Source organism: Halyomorpha halys, unplaced genomic scaffold, assembly GCF_000696795.3.
Source record: "Halyomorpha halys isolate HHAL.00 unplaced genomic scaffold, Hhal_1.1 Scaffold109.1, whole genome shotgun sequence".
NCBI classification, from domain to species: domain Eukaryota; kingdom Metazoa; phylum Arthropoda; class Insecta; order Hemiptera; family Pentatomidae; genus Halyomorpha; species Halyomorpha halys.
In genome coordinates, this window is record NW_027107176.1 from 1,337,398 (window position 1) to 1,355,523 (window position 18,126).

At 34.4% G+C, this 18,126-nt stretch overlaps 1 protein-coding gene across 1 annotated transcript in view; it reads left to right on the forward strand.

Annotated features, from left to right (window-relative positions):
* LOC106677813 (lysosomal aspartic protease) overlaps positions 1 to 18,126 on the forward strand; it is a gene marked incomplete in the record, with an annotated part of 107,070 nt that overhangs the window by 74,486 nt on the left and 14,458 nt on the right. The window contains 5 exon segments of the mRNA XM_067045483.1: positions 10,954 to 11,089; positions 12,910 to 13,030; positions 16,717 to 16,835; positions 16,915 to 17,111; positions 18,056 to 18,126. Of these exon segments, the coding sequence (XP_066901584.1) occupies positions 10,954 to 11,089; positions 12,910 to 13,030; positions 16,717 to 16,835; positions 16,915 to 17,111; positions 18,056 to 18,126 (644 nt within the window).

Sequence of the window (18,126 nt, forward strand, 5' to 3'; positions counted from 1 at the left end):
AATGTCATTAGAGTGCTACCAATGGGTAGTTTCTCTACACGCCTGTAACACTCTAATTTAACTTAGATCATATTTACTAAATATATTATAATGTACAGTTGTAAATAGCAATAAATAAATATTAAAAATAAATAAAAATTATAAATTATAATGAATAATTTATTTTTTCCCCTCCCTATAAAAATTCCTATTTTAGGGTTTATATGGATGTGAATAACGAATATAGTTTTTTTCCCTGACAAAAATGTCACATTTAACACCAAAAATAACAGAGTTGTAATGCAATCAGAAAATATGGCTTTGTCTCGTCTTCGTTTTGAAATTGGATGTCTCATCTTTTTTCTCCTTTATTTATTCATAAAAATCTTTATACATTGTATTTATCTACTGTTTGTTGTTTATTGCTAGTAATAAGAACTGTTTATTTTATATCAAGTAAGCAAAAGTAAAAAAAAAAATGTGCAAAATATTTCTAAATTTAAATTCAGTCTACTTTCGATCGAAATCTTGAATTTGAAATTATTCACGATCGCAATACATGCATTACATTGTATAGATACGTGTAAAAAAAAAAATTATAAAAGTTGTTTGAGGAAAGTGTCCCCCCCCTCTCACATTTGAATAGAAATACAAGATTCTATATGAGAAATTTTAGATGCTATCTAGTGTTAGATATATGAGGCAATAGGCTTGGGTACCCATCTTGGCCCCTACAACAGAAGAGTGAAAACCATCTCAAGAGCCACATCATAATTTGGCTGAGATCCACAATGCACCATGAGTAAATAAACTACACTCCACTCAGGACGGAAGGCAGGATGAAAGAGCCAAGAGAAAATCATAAAAGAACAGGATAAAGCAAATATCACAGTTCAACCATCAAGTGACCAACAACATCTATTATTTTATGTAACATCATGTAAACCAAAATCAAAATTAATTCAACTAACTCTATTGTACAGCCTTTTGACGAAACCCGATATAACAATGAGTAAATTAAATTAGGAATAGAAGCTTAGCTCCCTATATAACCATCCTTCATTCTGGAAGAAGATAGTTGACAGTCAATAAAGGTACCAAAATAGTAAAAGAAAACTATTTATTGTTAACCAACGTTTCGCCCCACTTTGCAAGACTTCGTCAGGGGTGATAAGAATGCTGTTCTGTTACCAAATGAGAACCAGTTAACAATATTTTCCTTTTACTATTTTGACATCTTTATTGACCGCCACTCGGACTATCTTCCTACAATCATTCATCATTTATTTTAAAATTCATCAAATACAGACCACTCCAAGTACTTACACCAGCGAAATTTTTACATTACAATTAATTTAGGTTATTTCACCCAACTCTTACTCCGAGGAATATTTAAATTAAACAAAGCAACGACTATTTACGAATAATTTTAATGACAAATATATAAATTTTAGCATATATCTGCCGTAATTTTTTTTTTGCCGGTCCCTCGAAAAACAGAAAAAATAACATAGATTAATAAAATGTAATATGTAAATGAAATATTGTAAACCTACATACATACATGAAACATATTGGATTGAGTACAACCTTCTTCCACCGTTGATACTTGAAGGTAACCTTATTTGAGATTTATGTATCCGTTCTATGGGAACTCTACTTACAATTTGGAGGTGAGGGGCCTCCGCGTGATGATTAAAAAAAGAAGAACAGATAATAATTAAAGAAGAAAGATAAGAAATAAATGATAATATAATTAAGAGATAGAAATCGAAAAAAATATTAGGGGAAGGAGAGAGAGAGAGCTTAAGTCCTCTAAGGAGAGTGCCGTAATAATTTTTTTTGAAATCGTTAAATACCGATGAATACGGCGCCGAAGACCGATGGCTACTCTTCTAATATACGTAAGTAAAAAAATAATTAGGATATTACCAGAAAAAAAGTAAAAATAATTACACTTGATAATAGGTTCAAAAAAGGGAAGCGTATTTTATATCAGTAGTATCGTTTTTTGCTATCAACTCCAAGAACCTGGGTTTGAATCCGGTTATAAATGATAATTATATTCTATTTTACTGTAGTCGTAAGCCAGCCTCATGAAGTGGGCACTCTTAACCCAGCAGGGGTAGTCTACTTTTTAGGTGTCCTGTGAACATTTATCCCATGGTTGACGAATTGTTCTAAATATTTTTATATAATTGGATGTGATGATAAAAAAAAATCTCTTTGATTTTTTTCAATACAATTTGAAATTGAAATTGTAAATTGCAGCTTTTCCATTATTAAATTGCTAGCTGAAGTATTCAAATTTTGTAAAAGAACTAAGACCTTCTTGCCTTCATTCATGGTTCAAAATAAGAAACGCAGGAGGTGTCCAAATAAGCAAAATTCTCAAATGAGAAAAAAAATATGTCACATTATGAATGTACTTGTGATAAACGTTCATTCTTACTGTTGCGAGGAGGACAAAGCAAAACTAAATTAAGTATAGGTGGGGAGTTAAATGACTGAATAACATAAACAAGCGGCAATAACAACAGCAAAAGGTTAACGAAAGGTAGATAAAAATATAAACATAACAGATGGCCTCGCTCGATGTACTTAAGAAATACATCGTGCATTTCATGACGTGGTTTTCATAATTTGGGTTAGTCACTCCCACGCCTATTTTATTGCCACCCATTGTCTGACGAACCTCACAAATGCCCAGTGGGAGGTTGTGAGTGAGTATTGTCTAATTATACGCTTGAAACAATCCCGGATAGGGCTAGGGACTCGAACTCACAACCTATGTGTTAGCAGACAGGCCCGTTACCACGCTTCTACCGTCACCCCCACTAGAAATATATAGACGTTTATTTCCCAAAATGAGCAAAATGCTTAAGTCTCCACCTCTCCCGGATAAATTGGTAATAATAACTCCATGCACAACCATTGATCTAGTTTCAGAAGTTCCTTATAAAGTACATGAATCTTGACTGTTTATAGTAGTGGTAGAAATTTATATTGTTTGAAATAAGTAAAAGAATATTTCTTTAATTTTTCTTCGTAAAAAAATGAAGAGAGAGTGTGTTATTAAAATTTAATTTAATAATATTCGGATTTTATTAATAACAGGACAGAGTAATGCAACGATTTGTACAGCAAATGCCAATATAATTTGTATTTCAATGTGAAAATAACCGGAATATCGAAATATTGCCAAGATAAGTTTTGCAACATGCCCACAGCCTCTAGACTTGTAGAAGTCCTTCCTAAAGTTCTATAAAAGTTGGACCAGATTCTCCGTATGTAAGAGCCAGGATAGAATGTTCCCTTCCTCGACCAACTGCCCTACAAGTAATACAAGTCCCTCCAAACCTGTTAGGAAGGGAGTTGTCAACTGTGCATGGTTCACTTCAGTACTAGTCCCCTTTCAGAAGTTTCCTGAAAGCTGTTAGCTTCCTACTTCCCATGAAAAACATCCTTTAACGATCTTTAATTCTGATTAAGTTGACAAACTGTAATAAAAAGTGATCTATCCTTATAAAAACAAAAAATCCTTAATATGTAAGAAGATAGTCCTGGTGGCGGTCAATAAAGGTACAAGAATACTACTTAATGTTAACCAAACATTCGTCCAACATTTTTGAGCTTCGTCAGTGCTAAATGAAAACAAGATGGTAAGAAGTGACAAGAACAATTAGAACACATAAAGAAATAAACTAAGAAATTAAAAAAATAAATAAAAATAAAAAGAGACAGCTTAAGTTAAGGAAATAAAAATATAGATTAATAGAAAACTTATAATAAAAAGAAAATAAATAATAAAGAAAAAATAAAGAAAATAAATGCAGCCATGTGTGATAGATTTGCAGCTAATGTTAGTACGAAAACCGTAAAAATAAAAAAAATTTATTACTTTAGTAAAAACTATCAATAATTAGTAATCGAAATTGATGAGGGGAATAAAAATTTTATTCGGATTTTTGTATCTTAAAACTACTAACATCACTAGAAAACCTAACAGAACGTCATTTGAAGGTGAGTAAATTTTCTAAAATATTAGCCCTAATAGACATATTTAAGTTCGTGAGATACAGGTTTTTAAATTGCAACATTTCGTTAAAAAAATGCACTGAAAACACTGAAATACGTCTACTTCATCTGTGGAAACAGTCAAAGCCTTGCTCTTGCTGTTAATACTCTTATTTTTTGCGGGTGAGTTCCTCTTGCCATTCTATAATGGCCTGTTGCAATTTTTTGACTACACTCAAATCAATAATTTAAAATGTTTTCACAGGCAATTCTGCCCAGGTCCCAATTTCAGTCAAAATTAACTCTATACTCAGGTCTGGCATATAAGTTATTTATTTCAATTATGTGTTGGTTAAAATTCCGATTTCTTTTATTATTAAAATTCATATAAAAGTTAATTACAATTATTAACATAGATTTTTACCCTTATTTTTCATAAATTAATTTTGTTTAAAATCTCTGCATACATTTCTTGTGTCTGTTTTAAAATTTCCTGTATAGTTATTAAAACTATAATAACCAGTCTTTTTTTTTTTTGTATAATTTCTTACTTTATAAACGCATTATAATTTTCCTTTTCACTTCTTACAATGTTTTTATCTTGTTTTCATTTTATCTTCTTAAATATACCTCATACTGTCAACTATCCCCTTACAAAAAAAAAAGACTCCTAAACTATCTAATGCTAATATCGCTATCATTACCAAATTTGAATATTGTTTTTGGTATTCCTAGGCGTTCCCATATCACATTACTATCCCGAGCAAAGCTGGCTCTATCCCAGAGTCCGGAGACAATACCACCTTGGCATATTTATATATCAAACCCTAAGCTCCCTTCCTCTACCAAGTTATCCAATCCCGCCGTCCATCGCACATCTCTCATATCCTTCAATTTAAATCCTCAGTGCATTCCCACAATAATCGTTCATGTTTTTTTGTTTTTTTTATTTATTATCAGAAGTCATCTTATGTTTTATGAAATGATGTGTGTTTTATTTGTTCTATCATTATTTTATATATTCTGTTAATTATTGTCGTTTATTTGTATCTTTTCAAATTCATTGTTTTATTTCATTTTATGACGTTATTTAATTTCATCTTTACTGTAAGGCTAAAGGGATCAATCCCAGAATAAATAAAGATTATTATTATTATTAATAACCAAAAAACCTTCGTACATCATTCACCTCCTTACCCTACGTTTATCCATTTACCTATTAAACACAAGATCCAAATTTACTATTGATCTCTAAATCCCTACCTACAGAACTGCCTCCTATGAAAAATTTTTTGCTGTCCGAGCTACCTTTTTTTTTTTTTTTTTTTACTACTACTCCAAAGCAGGCATTTCTGCCATTTTGTTTCTCGCACAGCCCAGTATAGTTTACCTCCGCCGATGTAACTCCCGTCTGTAGTCCACACAGGACGCAATCCGAAGATTCAGCCACTCCTATTCTCTTCAGGTGGTGCCGCAAATAGTCATGTCCAGTAGCCAACCTGAAGCATGCCACTGAAACCGCTTTTGGCAAAATCAATGGAGGGCGCCTCTCAGGATCCAGCAATACCAGCTACCTCGTTTTGGAATTCCTTACCTACGTATATCCATTCGTAAAGCTTCCTCCTTAACCCCATTCAAACATCAACTATATATCCATCTCCTTAAATGTCAAATTTCCGTGAACTTGTAGTGTAATTTACTGTAGCCAGACAAAAGCTTCATAATTGTTATTCTTAAGGAACCAAGTGTCCCAGAATACAGATTGATTTTTTTTATTTTAATCCATTGTTCTTCCAATTTTTGTAAGAATAATACACATACACACATATATAGACAATACAGGATAATTATGTTAAAACTCTACAGAATAGTGTCTTTTTTTGAGTACCTTTTTTCAACGTTTAAACTTTGTATAGTTCTTATTTATTAGTATATAATATCTTATTTGAAAATTTTTCATAATTAATCAATAATAATTAAAGTTTAACGCCACAACCTCTGATGAAGACTTGAAACTCAGGTCGAAACGTCGGCATAAAATAAATAAATATGGTTTTGTTTATTTATGTTGTTCTTTGCTGACCGCACCCCCCCCCCCATAAACTTCTCCAATAATAATTAAACATTGGATTGTAAAACTTTAACGAATATAGTTTATAATTCGCTTCTTTTTTAAATATTTTAAGAAATCGGTAGTACTCAAGTAGGCTTGGACACGATCTCTAATCCTTTTTGATCTTTATTGCCTAGTCGAACTATTATCATATCTACCAAAATATACTCGGAACCTTTTCCAATTTTTCTGTTACTTACTTATTTTTACTACTTACTTTGATTACTATTGGTCAGTAACTGTTTGTTTATGACTCATTTGAGATTTATTTCATTTGAAATGCAGATCATATTGGAATTAATTTTAATTAGGTGCACTCTTCTGCTGTGTTACGTATATTTTATTTTTTATAATTTTTATTTTTTTTTTATATTCTCGAGGAGAATTTTCTACTATAACTAGCTGTTCAGAAATGATTTAAGGTTTTTTAGTTCAGTGGTTGTTTGAACAATGTCTTCAGTTGTTCAGATTTGTAAGTGTTTTTAGATTTATTTTATTAGCAATTCCGACCTTAGATAAATTAATTTTAATTACGTGTACTCTTATGCTTTGTTACGTACATTTTCTTTCTACCTTTTTTTTTTGTGTTTATTTTAGTTAACTAGCTATTCAAGAAGACTACACATGTATCGTTTGTGTAGTTACAATCATTACCCTCTTTAAACGCTTTGTAACCAACACGATATAGTATCAATATGGTATTATCTTAAGTTAATATCAAGACTCAATATCAGTTAGCCATAGTTTCTGGAATACCGTGAAGTAATGGGCTTTAGCAATCAAACTCAATATGCATTTCAGGAATGATTTATTTAATATTATAAATTCTAAACTGAATATAAATTACTTCGCTCATTAATTAACTACTTATTTCATAAGAATTAATTACTAAATCATAAACAGGATAAAATATGAAGCCAAATTGGCTTCAATTTTATTGCTGTTGAAATAAAAAAATAATTATTTATTTCAAATTAGAAAAATTAAAAGTACTTTAGAGAAAAATATTTTTAAAAGTGGGTTTAAACCATCAAATTCCTCCCGAATCCAATCCTTACAGTTCAAAATCCTTCGTTAAATCGTTAATACTCCTTATTTTGTCACAAATCAAGTCATCCATCAGGACCTCAATGTCCCCTATGTTGCCGATTTGGCCAAAACCAGATACCAATGATAAACTTCCCAACCACCCAAATTCACTTGTTTCTCACCTGGCTTTTTCTTCATTACCTAATACTCCTCCTAGGTATCTGAAAAGAAGATGGCCTCGAGATCTTCTCCTCTAGAAATGTTATTGGAGTTCTATCAATGGGTAGCTTCTCCACATGTTCGTATCATGTCACTATGTCACCTACAGCAAATTTACTTGTTTTATATATTTTTATACAGTTGTAAATAACAATAAATAAATTATTAAAAAAAAAAGAAGTGGTTTCTGAGATATAATTAACCAAAGGTTTTGTCCAAACAACTAGAAACCATCATTTTATTTACTTATTCTAGCAAATAACATGAAAACATCAATTCCTACAAAGATAAACTAATTTATATCACATTAACTAGCTTTAATATGCGTATTAATAGACATGTGTATATCTTATGGTTCTTGAGATATAGATTTCCCAAAATTAATTTACTAACTACTCATTTTTCAGTATATTTTTTATGAAATGATGCCTAAAAACTGTATTGAACGTAATCAGTTCTATTATGAGTCATATTTTAGTTGATTCACTTTACTTTAATTAATATTCTATTTTGTTTTCCTATGCAACAATATGGAATCATTTTTGAAACAGCCGCCACTTTTCATTCCCCTAACTATACCAGGCAGACTCATCTATTTCGACAAGTAATTATACATTGTTTTGACTAAAGTAATAAAAAATTGGAGTGAAATGACTGACTTTTTTTCCGATCGGCTCTTGTACTATGAGTTTATAATTATAGACGTTATGAACGCAAATATTTTTTCATGAGGCTGTGGTATATATATTTTAATGTTACCTGGTTGTACCCCAATCCCTCCAATCCCACATCACCACCCTTCAAGAATGGTGCCAAAACTGGATGATTAAAATAAATTCCAACAAACCCCACCAAATCACATTTGCCCTTCGTCGTAAACCTTCGTCTTGCCCCACAGTATCTTTTAATAATACCCCACTTATTCCTGTTGAATAGATCCGTTACTTAAGACTAAATCTGGACAAACAACTGACATGGAATCCTCATACAAGACTGAAAAGACAGGAAATTGCTCGTCGATTTTGACTATTACAACATTTACTACTACCATTACAAAAGACTGATCTACATGACTGTTATAAGGCCGATCTGGACATACGGAGTTGTGCTATGGGGCTCCACTAAACCATCTAAGTCCTCTCGAATCCAATTCTTACAGTCCAAAATCCTTCGTAAAATCCTTAATGCTCCTAACTTTGTCACAAATCAAATTATCCATCAGGACCTCAATGTCCCGTATGTGGCCGATATGGCCAGAACCAGATACCAATCCTTCCATAATAAACTTCCCGGCCACCCAACCAAACTCGTTTCTGGCCTGGCTTTTCCTTCACTACGTAATAACTCTCCTAGGCGTCTGAAAAGAAGATGGGCTCGAGATCTTCTCCTTTAGAAATTTTTTTGGAGTTCTATTAATGGGTATTTTCTCCACATGTTTGTATCATGTCATAATGTAGTGATATTACTTGCACTTACAGCAAATTTACTTGATATGTATATATGTATACAGTTGTAAATAACAATAAATAAATTATTAAAAAAAAAATGTTACCTGGAATTAATACCGAATAATATTATAGTCATTGGGAAAACCAATCTAAAGAGCGATGACATAAAATTACGAAGAAAATACGTTATCTTTAAGTGTCTATTAATCCTTATGAAGAATAATGCAATAAACATTATCAGTACGTCCAGCACGTCCGGGACGTTCTGATCGTTTTCCTTAAACATAAACAAATATCAACATCTAGTTTTCAATTTTTTTTTTTTTTTTTATTTAAAATGTTTATAAACATTGTAGTGTTTTCGTGGTTAGTTCATGCTACGGCCATATCGCAAATAATAAGGTCAGTGTGTTTATTAACGTATCTTAATACAATTAAAGATCCGTAATATAAAGAATAAAGAAGAACCTCGATTATCCGGGATAATGGGGAAAGGGGTTGCGAGGATATTTTAAAACCACGGTTTCACATTATATATTTTTTAATTTTATTTACGCAAATCCGAGATCATGAAATGGATTTGATTTTTAGTGTCAGCACATCCGAAAACATATTATAAAGGGACCTTCTACACATCAAAACAAACAAAAAGATAAACACAATTGTTAGAAATCCGAAAAGTTATAATAAATCGATACGCAAGCCCGAGATCACAAAATCGAATTTATTTTCATTTTCAGGACCTCCGAAAACTAATAAAGATACCCTAATATGTTGGTAATCTGAATAGTAAAAATAAATCGATAAGCAAGCGCGAGATCACAAAATCTATTTTAATTTCATTTTCAGAACCTCCGAAAACATATGTAGGGACTCAAATATGTTGGAAATCCGAAAAGTTAAATAAATCGATACGCAGTAGCGCGATCATTTTTTTATTTTATTTATTTATTGATATTTACAACTGTATAAAAAAATACAACCAGTAAATTTGATCATAATGACATAATGATATGATACAGGATGTAGAGAAACTACCCAGTAGTAGAACTCTAAAAACAGTTTACAATATAAGGTCACGAGGCCATCTTCTTTTCAGGCGCCTCGGAGGATTGCCAGGAATGGAAGAGGAAGCAAGGTTAGAAACGAGTGGGTTTGGGTGGTTAGGGAATTTATTATGGAAGGAATAATATCGGATTCGGGCTAGATCGGTTACATAAGGAACATTTAGGTCCTTATGGATGGTTTTATTAGTAACAAAATAAGGAGCATTGAGGATTTTACGAAGGATTTTGGATTGTAAAGATTGGATACGAGAGGAATTCGAAGGTTTAGTGGAGCCCCAAAGCTCAACTCCGTATGTCCAGATGGGCCTTATTATTGTTATGTAGATCAGTCTTTTGTAATGAGTTGGAAGTTTAGACCGTTTGTCTAGTAAGTGCTGTAATAGTCGGAATCTGCGTGCAGTTTCCTGTCTTTTCAGTCTTGTGTGAGGATTCCAGGTTAGTCGTTTGTCAAGATGTAGTCCAAGAAAACGAATCTGTTCTACAGGGGTAAGAGCCACATTATTAAAGTATACTGTAGGGCAGTCGGCAGGTTTACGAGTGATTTGTTGGGATTTATTTTTATCCTCCAATTTCGACACCATTCTTCGAGGATTGTGATATGGGCTTGGAGAGTTTGGGATGCAATCAAAGGGTTATTACAAACTGTGAGCACACATGTGTCATCAGCATACGTGGTAAGGATAGTGTTAGGAGTTGTTGGTATGTCAGCTGTATAGATGGTGAGCGCGATCATAAAATCGATTATTATTTTCAGTTTCAGAGCCTCTGAAATCGTATGAAGGGATCCTAACCACTAATAGGTTTAAAGAATTAGTTCTCTATCACTTCTAAAATAGAACGGTCGTTTTTGAAAATCATCCATAATTTTTTTTTATATTGTAAAGCTTTTAGTCAGTAATAGGCTAAACCAATACTTGAAGTGTACTTATTGTGATCAGTGCTCACACCTTATCTCTCCTGTTTATATTTCTTATCGATTTTCAAATATCACGCAATTTGTCAGATAGTTAATTTCATAATATAAAATAAAATCTGCTTTAGTAGTTAATTTATGTATATATTACTTTTTATTTATTTTCAGAATACCACTAATGAGAGTAGACGAAGCAGTTAACCCATCCACCGAATATTTCGATAACATTCAACAATTGTTTCATACCTTTCATACTTCAGCGCTAGTTAATTATGAAGCTCGGCCAATTAGCAACTTAGTATTTGTAAGTCAATACATACGTATATATTTGTATTTGTGAATGTATATACATGTAAACTGTGTATTTGTCATTTCAAAATTACGATTTATTTCGATCATAGATTTTTTGAAGAAAAAAATTGTAGTTTTTAATAATTTAAAATTAACCTAAGTACCTGTCTTTATGATCACAATAATCGGTTTGAGCGTAGAAAAACTCGAAACGGGTACCATCTCGAAACTAAATAGGGTATGCAAATGACGAATCTGATACACCACTTTGGATTAATATGTAATATATGACAATATTGAATAAGTGATTAGAAGAACATCACGCGAAAATGGTGGGGTACAAGTAGGAATGAAGCATACTCTGACATTATGGTCCTAGGAAGGAACCAAAATCACATAGAAAGAATCACAAAGAATCTAATAACAGAACCAGAGGAAATGGGCTTGCAAGTGAATGAAGATAATACAAACTATATGATTGTAAGTCGAAACATCCACCCTGATGGCATTAACTTCGTGGACAGCAAATCGTTTCCGAAAGTAAACAGTTTGAAACACTTCGGTTCCACAACACTAGACCAGCATATAACAAGTGCGAACTTCTTCTCTCTGCCAAGAATACAGCAGTCCCGAAAAGTCTCTATAAATCTGAAACTAAGGATGTACAATGCCATCATAAAGCCAACTCTGATATACGGCTGAGATAACTAGTCTTAAGCAGGTAACAGGAAGCAGAATCTAGATATATAAAAGGAAAATCCTCCGTACAATTACAGGAGCGATCTAGTATCAGAGCCTTAACACATGGAGAAGAACTAACAGTGAACTGCTAGCAGGGACTTGTCAGTCAATGTCTCATGATATGAAGGCAAGGAGGGTAACATGTGGCTCGAAGCAATTCATCAGGACGCCTTACTATAACAATGAATGCCTGTGTAGTTGGTAAGAGACCACATGGGAGGCCAAAAATCTAATGGATAGACAGAAAGAGCTGCATGCAGCAAACTGGAAAGCAGTGGCCCAAGAAGGCTGGTTCAGTACACCATGTAACTGACGAAGCATACTTTATGCCTCTAGTAGACTTGGAGGGCTTCTCTTGCACCGAAATACGATTTAATGACTATAGGATATTTGACTACAGCTTGTAGTCAAATATCCTGTAGTGAAGTGAGTACTTCTAAAGAAAGTATCTGAGAAGTTGAGCTTTGGGGCTCCACTAAACCATCCAATTCCTCTCGATTTCAATCCTTACAGTCCAAAATCCTTAATGCTCCTTACTTTGTCACAAATCAAATCATCCATCAGGACCTCAATGTTCCATATGTCGCCGATTTGGCCAGAACCAGATACCATTCCTTCCGTGATAAACTTCTCTACCACCCGAATCCACTTGTTTCTAACCTGGCTTCTCCTTCATTACCTAATAATCCTCCCAGGCGTCTGAAAAGAAGATGGCCTCGAGATCTTCTCTAGAAATGTTATTGGAGTTCTATCAGTGGGTAGTTTCTCCACATGTTTTTATCACTATGTCACCTACAGTAAATTTACTAGTATATATTTGTATACATTTGTAAATAACAATAAATACATTATTAAAAAAAAAGTATCTGAGACGTGTCTCTATGCCCTGAAATGTTTGAATATCTTTACAATTACATTTGAAAATTGAAGTTAATATTTAATAATAATGAAACTCCAAAAAAACAAACAAAAAATAAAAGATTTCCGAATAAGTAGAACAAGCTTGGTTAATTGTTCGTTGCTATTATTTATTTATTTATACTGTATTATTATTATTTTTTGCGTTTTTCTTTAATGTTTTTATTTATCTAGTTTCAGCATTATGGAGAAATCAGCATTGGTAGCCCGTCTCAGGAATTCAATGTGCTTTTTGACACCATGGCTTCTGATTTATGGGTTTTTTCAAAGAATTCATTGGGTTGTACATTCTGCGGTAAGAATACTACTATATAATATCTAAATTAAAAGATTATTAGTTAATCGTATGTTATTATTAGGAAGATGATCCAGTAGTTGCTTAAGAAAGATTGCTCAAAATAGTTCAAAAACTAATTATTATACACCAACGTTTCGTCCCACGTTGTAGGATTTCGTCAAGGCTAAGTATTGATATGAGATGTTAAAGCCACCACAAATCCACGAACTCTAGTTGTGAAAGAAAACTTTACTCTTTTTGTATGATTTTATTTGTGACAATGTAAGGAGCATTGAGATACAAGAGGAATTCGAAGGTTTAGTGGAACCCTACCTGGTAATCGCCTTATTACAGTAATGTAGATCAGTCTTTTGCTATAAATTGGAAGAGTAAACCGTTTGTATTGTATGAAGCTTCCTGGTTAGTCATTGGTCTAGATGTAGTCAAAGGCAGTGGATCTGTTCGACAGAGGTAAGAGCAACATTGTTAAGGTATACTGTAGGGCAGTCAGTAGGTTTACGACGAAAGTAAAGTAAAGGCTGTGATATGGGATTGGAGAGTTTGGGATTCAATTAAACGGTCATTATTAACTGAGAGCACACATGTGTCATACGTGGTGAGGATAGTGTTGTATTGGTTGGGTTGTCAGCTGTATAGATGGTGTAGAAGATCGGACCGAGAATACTACCAGGAGGAACACCAGCGGACTGAGAATAGAGGGATGAATAGGAACTATTGTGGATTACTTGGGATAATCTATCAGTGAATGAGGAACGGATGAAGAGAAAGTATGTGGGAGGTACGAATTTGCGGAGTTTGTAAAGCATTCCCGGGTCCCATACTCGAAAAGCATGTCCTACATCGAAAAAGAATGCCGCGCTCCAAAGAAGAAGAGACACGTCCAGCACACGATGACATTACTGGATAGTGGAGAGGGATGTTCGGAATCCAAACTGGTGATCAGGAATTATATGATTGGAATTCAGGATGAGGTATATAGACGTTTCAAAATGAGTTTTTCGAGGTTCATATTACCCATGATCGGTAATAGAGAGATCGGGCGGTAGGAGGATGGATAGTCTGGCGGCTTTTTGGGTTTGGGTATCATTTTAACTATAGATAATTTCCATGGGTCAGGAAAATTTGTGGAACGAAGTATGTTATATATGTAGGTGAGGAATAAGATGGCTTTCCGAGGAACAGGTTTTAGGATGTGAGATGTTATTAGTTCGTGTCAAGGAGCTTTGCGGTTTAAATGTTCAAATGATACAGGATATTTCTCAAGGACTAAATGCTTTAGGTGGGAGGGACGTTTGAAGCGAAATATTTAGCTTCAATACATTCAAGATGAATTTGGTTAAGGATATCAGGATGTGGAATAAAGGTTTTAGAGAGGTGTTGTCCGAATGTTTGTGATTTTTCTGCGTCAGTTCTGGTCCAGGATTTGCCTACGGCTCCTTTACATGCCCAGAGACACCTCAGTGCCTTCATACTGGTCCTTTCAACATGGAGTTGCCACTTCAGTTTACTGTCCAGAGTAACGCCAAGATGTTTGACTTCACTACAGAATCTCAATCGTTCACCGTTAAGATACGGCGACCTGATTACAATGTTCCGTCTGTTAGTGAAGAAACAAAGACTGACCTTTTGAGGATTGATGCTCAGACCATATTCCTGGCACCATCCATTCATACCTACCGATGTTTGAAGCAGTCCTGAGATAGTTCCCGGGACTTAGCCTCCTATGAACACAGCGATATCATCAGCATATCCCTGCGTGTAAAAACCTGCCTTATTGGATCTGGCAAGTAAGGTGTCTACCACCATACACCACAGGAGAGGAGATAGCACTCCACCCTGCGGACAAACACCAGCAGGCTTCATCCACATCTTAGTGTGTCCTAGCTCCGACTTGAGAAATCTTCCTTCCAACATCGCATTAATCCAGCTGAAAGAAAGTTGTCCCACCCACTCCATTTTCATGGCTCTCGCCATGGTTCTGTAAGTAGTACGATCAAAGGCGCCTTCAATGTCAATGAAGACACCAGCCATAATCTCCTCCAAACTCTTTTCAATCCTGGATACTAAATGATGTAAAGCATCCTCACAGGATTTCCCTGATTGGTAGGCAAATTGAGCGCTGTGTAGTGGTCTCTCTACCAGCCTAGTCTCCCTAATATGTCTGTCCAGAACCTTTTCAAGTGTCTTCATTAAGAAGGATGTCAAACAGATCGGTCTGTACGCCTTAGGGTTGTCATAAGATGCTTTCCCTGGTTTGGGTATATAACACACCTTCGACACTCTCCAGCAACATGGAATGTGACTCACTCCCCCTGAGCAACGCTAAGAAATATGGCATCAAGACCGTTAGGCCTTTTTGTAATAGGGCAGGAACGATTCCATCCGTGCCAGCTGATTTAAAGGGCGAGAATGATTTAATCGCCCACTTAACCTTGCGAGAGTTGACAATCCTATTTGCCTCAACCCACTTATCTATACTACAAGTGTAGCTCTCTATAGTGGGGGTTGTGTCTTTTTCTTCTATCAGCACACACCCAGGGAAGTGTGAGCGTGCCAGAGCCTCCAGGGTTCCCGCCTCAGAGTTAGTGAACCCCCTTTCCACCTCAACAGCACCCAACACTCCCCTCACAGAGTACCTGGATAGAATCCTATTAATTCTGAACGTGGAGGGGGCATCATTAACACCATAGCAAAATCTCCTCCATGCCCCTCTTTTAGCCTTCCTAACCGCCCTGTTATAGTCAGTTAGTGCACTCTTGTAGGTGTCCCAACAGCCTATTCTTTTCGCTGTATTAAAGAGTCTCCTTGTGAGTCCTCTCATCCTAGCCAATTCCTCATTCCACCAGGTTGTGTTCCTGTTGGTTTGGATCCTACATATCCTGTTATTGTCAGTGTAGGACCTTATGATCGCGTCCGTTAGGGACGTGTTAAGGCATTCAAGCTGCCAGGTGTTCCTGATTATTCCCGGACAACTCTTGACCTCTTCCTCGAGTTGGGTACAGTAGGTGTCCCAGTTAGTCAACTTTGGATACCTGTACACCGACTTGGTCATGTCACATATTGTTTATCCATATCTAATATACCGATGATCTGAGCATGATTCTTCATCCGAGACGTGCCAATTCTTAATCATCGGACCTACTCGACGAGTGGCTACGGTTACATCTATGACTTCCGCCCTCATGCTATGGACAAAGGTAGCCTTGCTGCCTCTGTTTAGGACCTCTAAGTCATGCCCTAAAAGATACTCAGCAAGCAAATCCACCATCTTCCTCAAGGCCGCCGTTGGAATGGCCTCTTCATAGGGGAGATGTCACTTCCCTGTGAGCTCCATCTTTGAGGGCTAACTTCGCTGCTGCCAACTCCCTGGAACATAAGTGCCAAAGAGACAGCATCTTGAGTTTACTCTTATACAGAATACAGGTTCTGACATGCATTGGTACAGAAATGATGCTGTACCCCCGCATGTCCAGTCCTCTGATCCTGCCAATTTTATTTTAGTTTGTTAGTCAATTTGGTGTACGTTTTGTCAGTTGGATATCTGATCCTATGCCACTTCGCTCTTCATATTTATATTACAAAAAGGTTGATATTATGTTTTATGCCATATTTTGCTGGTTTTCACTGTTTAAAAATCCGGACTTTGTTCATTACTGATTCGTAATCCATTAATAATATTTCAGGGGGTCAAAGAAAATATGATTCAATGGATTCTACCTCATACGTCAGCAATGGAGACTTCACTTCTTTCTGGTACCTCTTCGGGAACATGGTCGGCTATCTATCGTCTGACACAGTCCAGGTAACCAATACGAATTTCGTAAAAAAATATGCTTTAAAACTATGAGTGTTCATGGCTAAATTTCTACTTGCTATTACAGCTAGGAAGCATAAAGGTAGAGAGCCAAACGTTTTGCGAAGTGAATATGATAATGGGGTCACCACTCTTTTCCAAAAATATAGATGGAGTATTTGGTCTCTCCTTCGGGGACTTGTCCAAGAGAAAAAGTCCAACACCGCTCAAGAGTTTGGTAGACCAAGGTCTTTCTCAAGGAGTATTTACTTTTTTACTGAGAAGGTATACATATGACATTAATTATTCAAGATGTAAAAATAATTTTTCTAAATTGATAACGAGTGTTTTCCAATTCAAGTTCTTATTAATTCAAATAATAATAACATGATAATTATCTAATTAAATGTTATAATTTATGTTAAATGTAATAATTTATTTAACGTCTAAAAATGAATAAAACTAAAACTGGATTAGAAGATCGTAGATAGACAGTGTGTAATGCATAAAAGGAACATGATCGGTAAAAAAAAAAAAAAGAAATAGTAATTAAACTATTTAGTGTGAGCCAAAGTTTCTCAGGGCTTCATCAGGGCTAAAAAAGATACACACAATTAAAATATTGTAACAAAGTAAGAGAATAGATAACATGAAATAAAACTAAAAAAATTATGGCTAAATATGAGAAAATTGATATAAAAAATAACAAATAAAATAAATAATTTACTTTGTTCATTTTTACATATTTTAAATCATATTTAGCCACATCTTAGTGTACTTTTATTTCATGTTTTTTTTCTTTATTTATTTATTTAATACCAGATCTGGTGGGCCTTACATGGTTAATTTAAGAGGTACATTTTTTTTTAACAGTTGATTATGGGGGGTGTATAGTCCCATACAAAAGACAACCCTAACTATATACAATGTTATAAATAAAAACAAAATTAAGATAAAATAAATGGATTAAAATAATAATTCTTAATAAAAAATAAAAGTAAAGTTAATAACAAAAACAACCATGACATTTATGGATTTGACAAAATAAATAATTGATTTAAAATGGGAAAAAAAAGCAAGTGAATTCAAGAAAATGATGGAAAGAAAAAAAAAAGAATTAAAATAAAATAATATTTTAGAGTTACGCATTTTATGCAGCCTGGGCTTCATTCTTCTATTCTAAAGAAATGTATATATTTATTTAGATATTCACATCCATGATTTTACAGAAAGGATTCGTCCATTGATTACTCGCAAAATGGAGAGCTCATATTTGGTGGTATTGACCACGAACTTATAT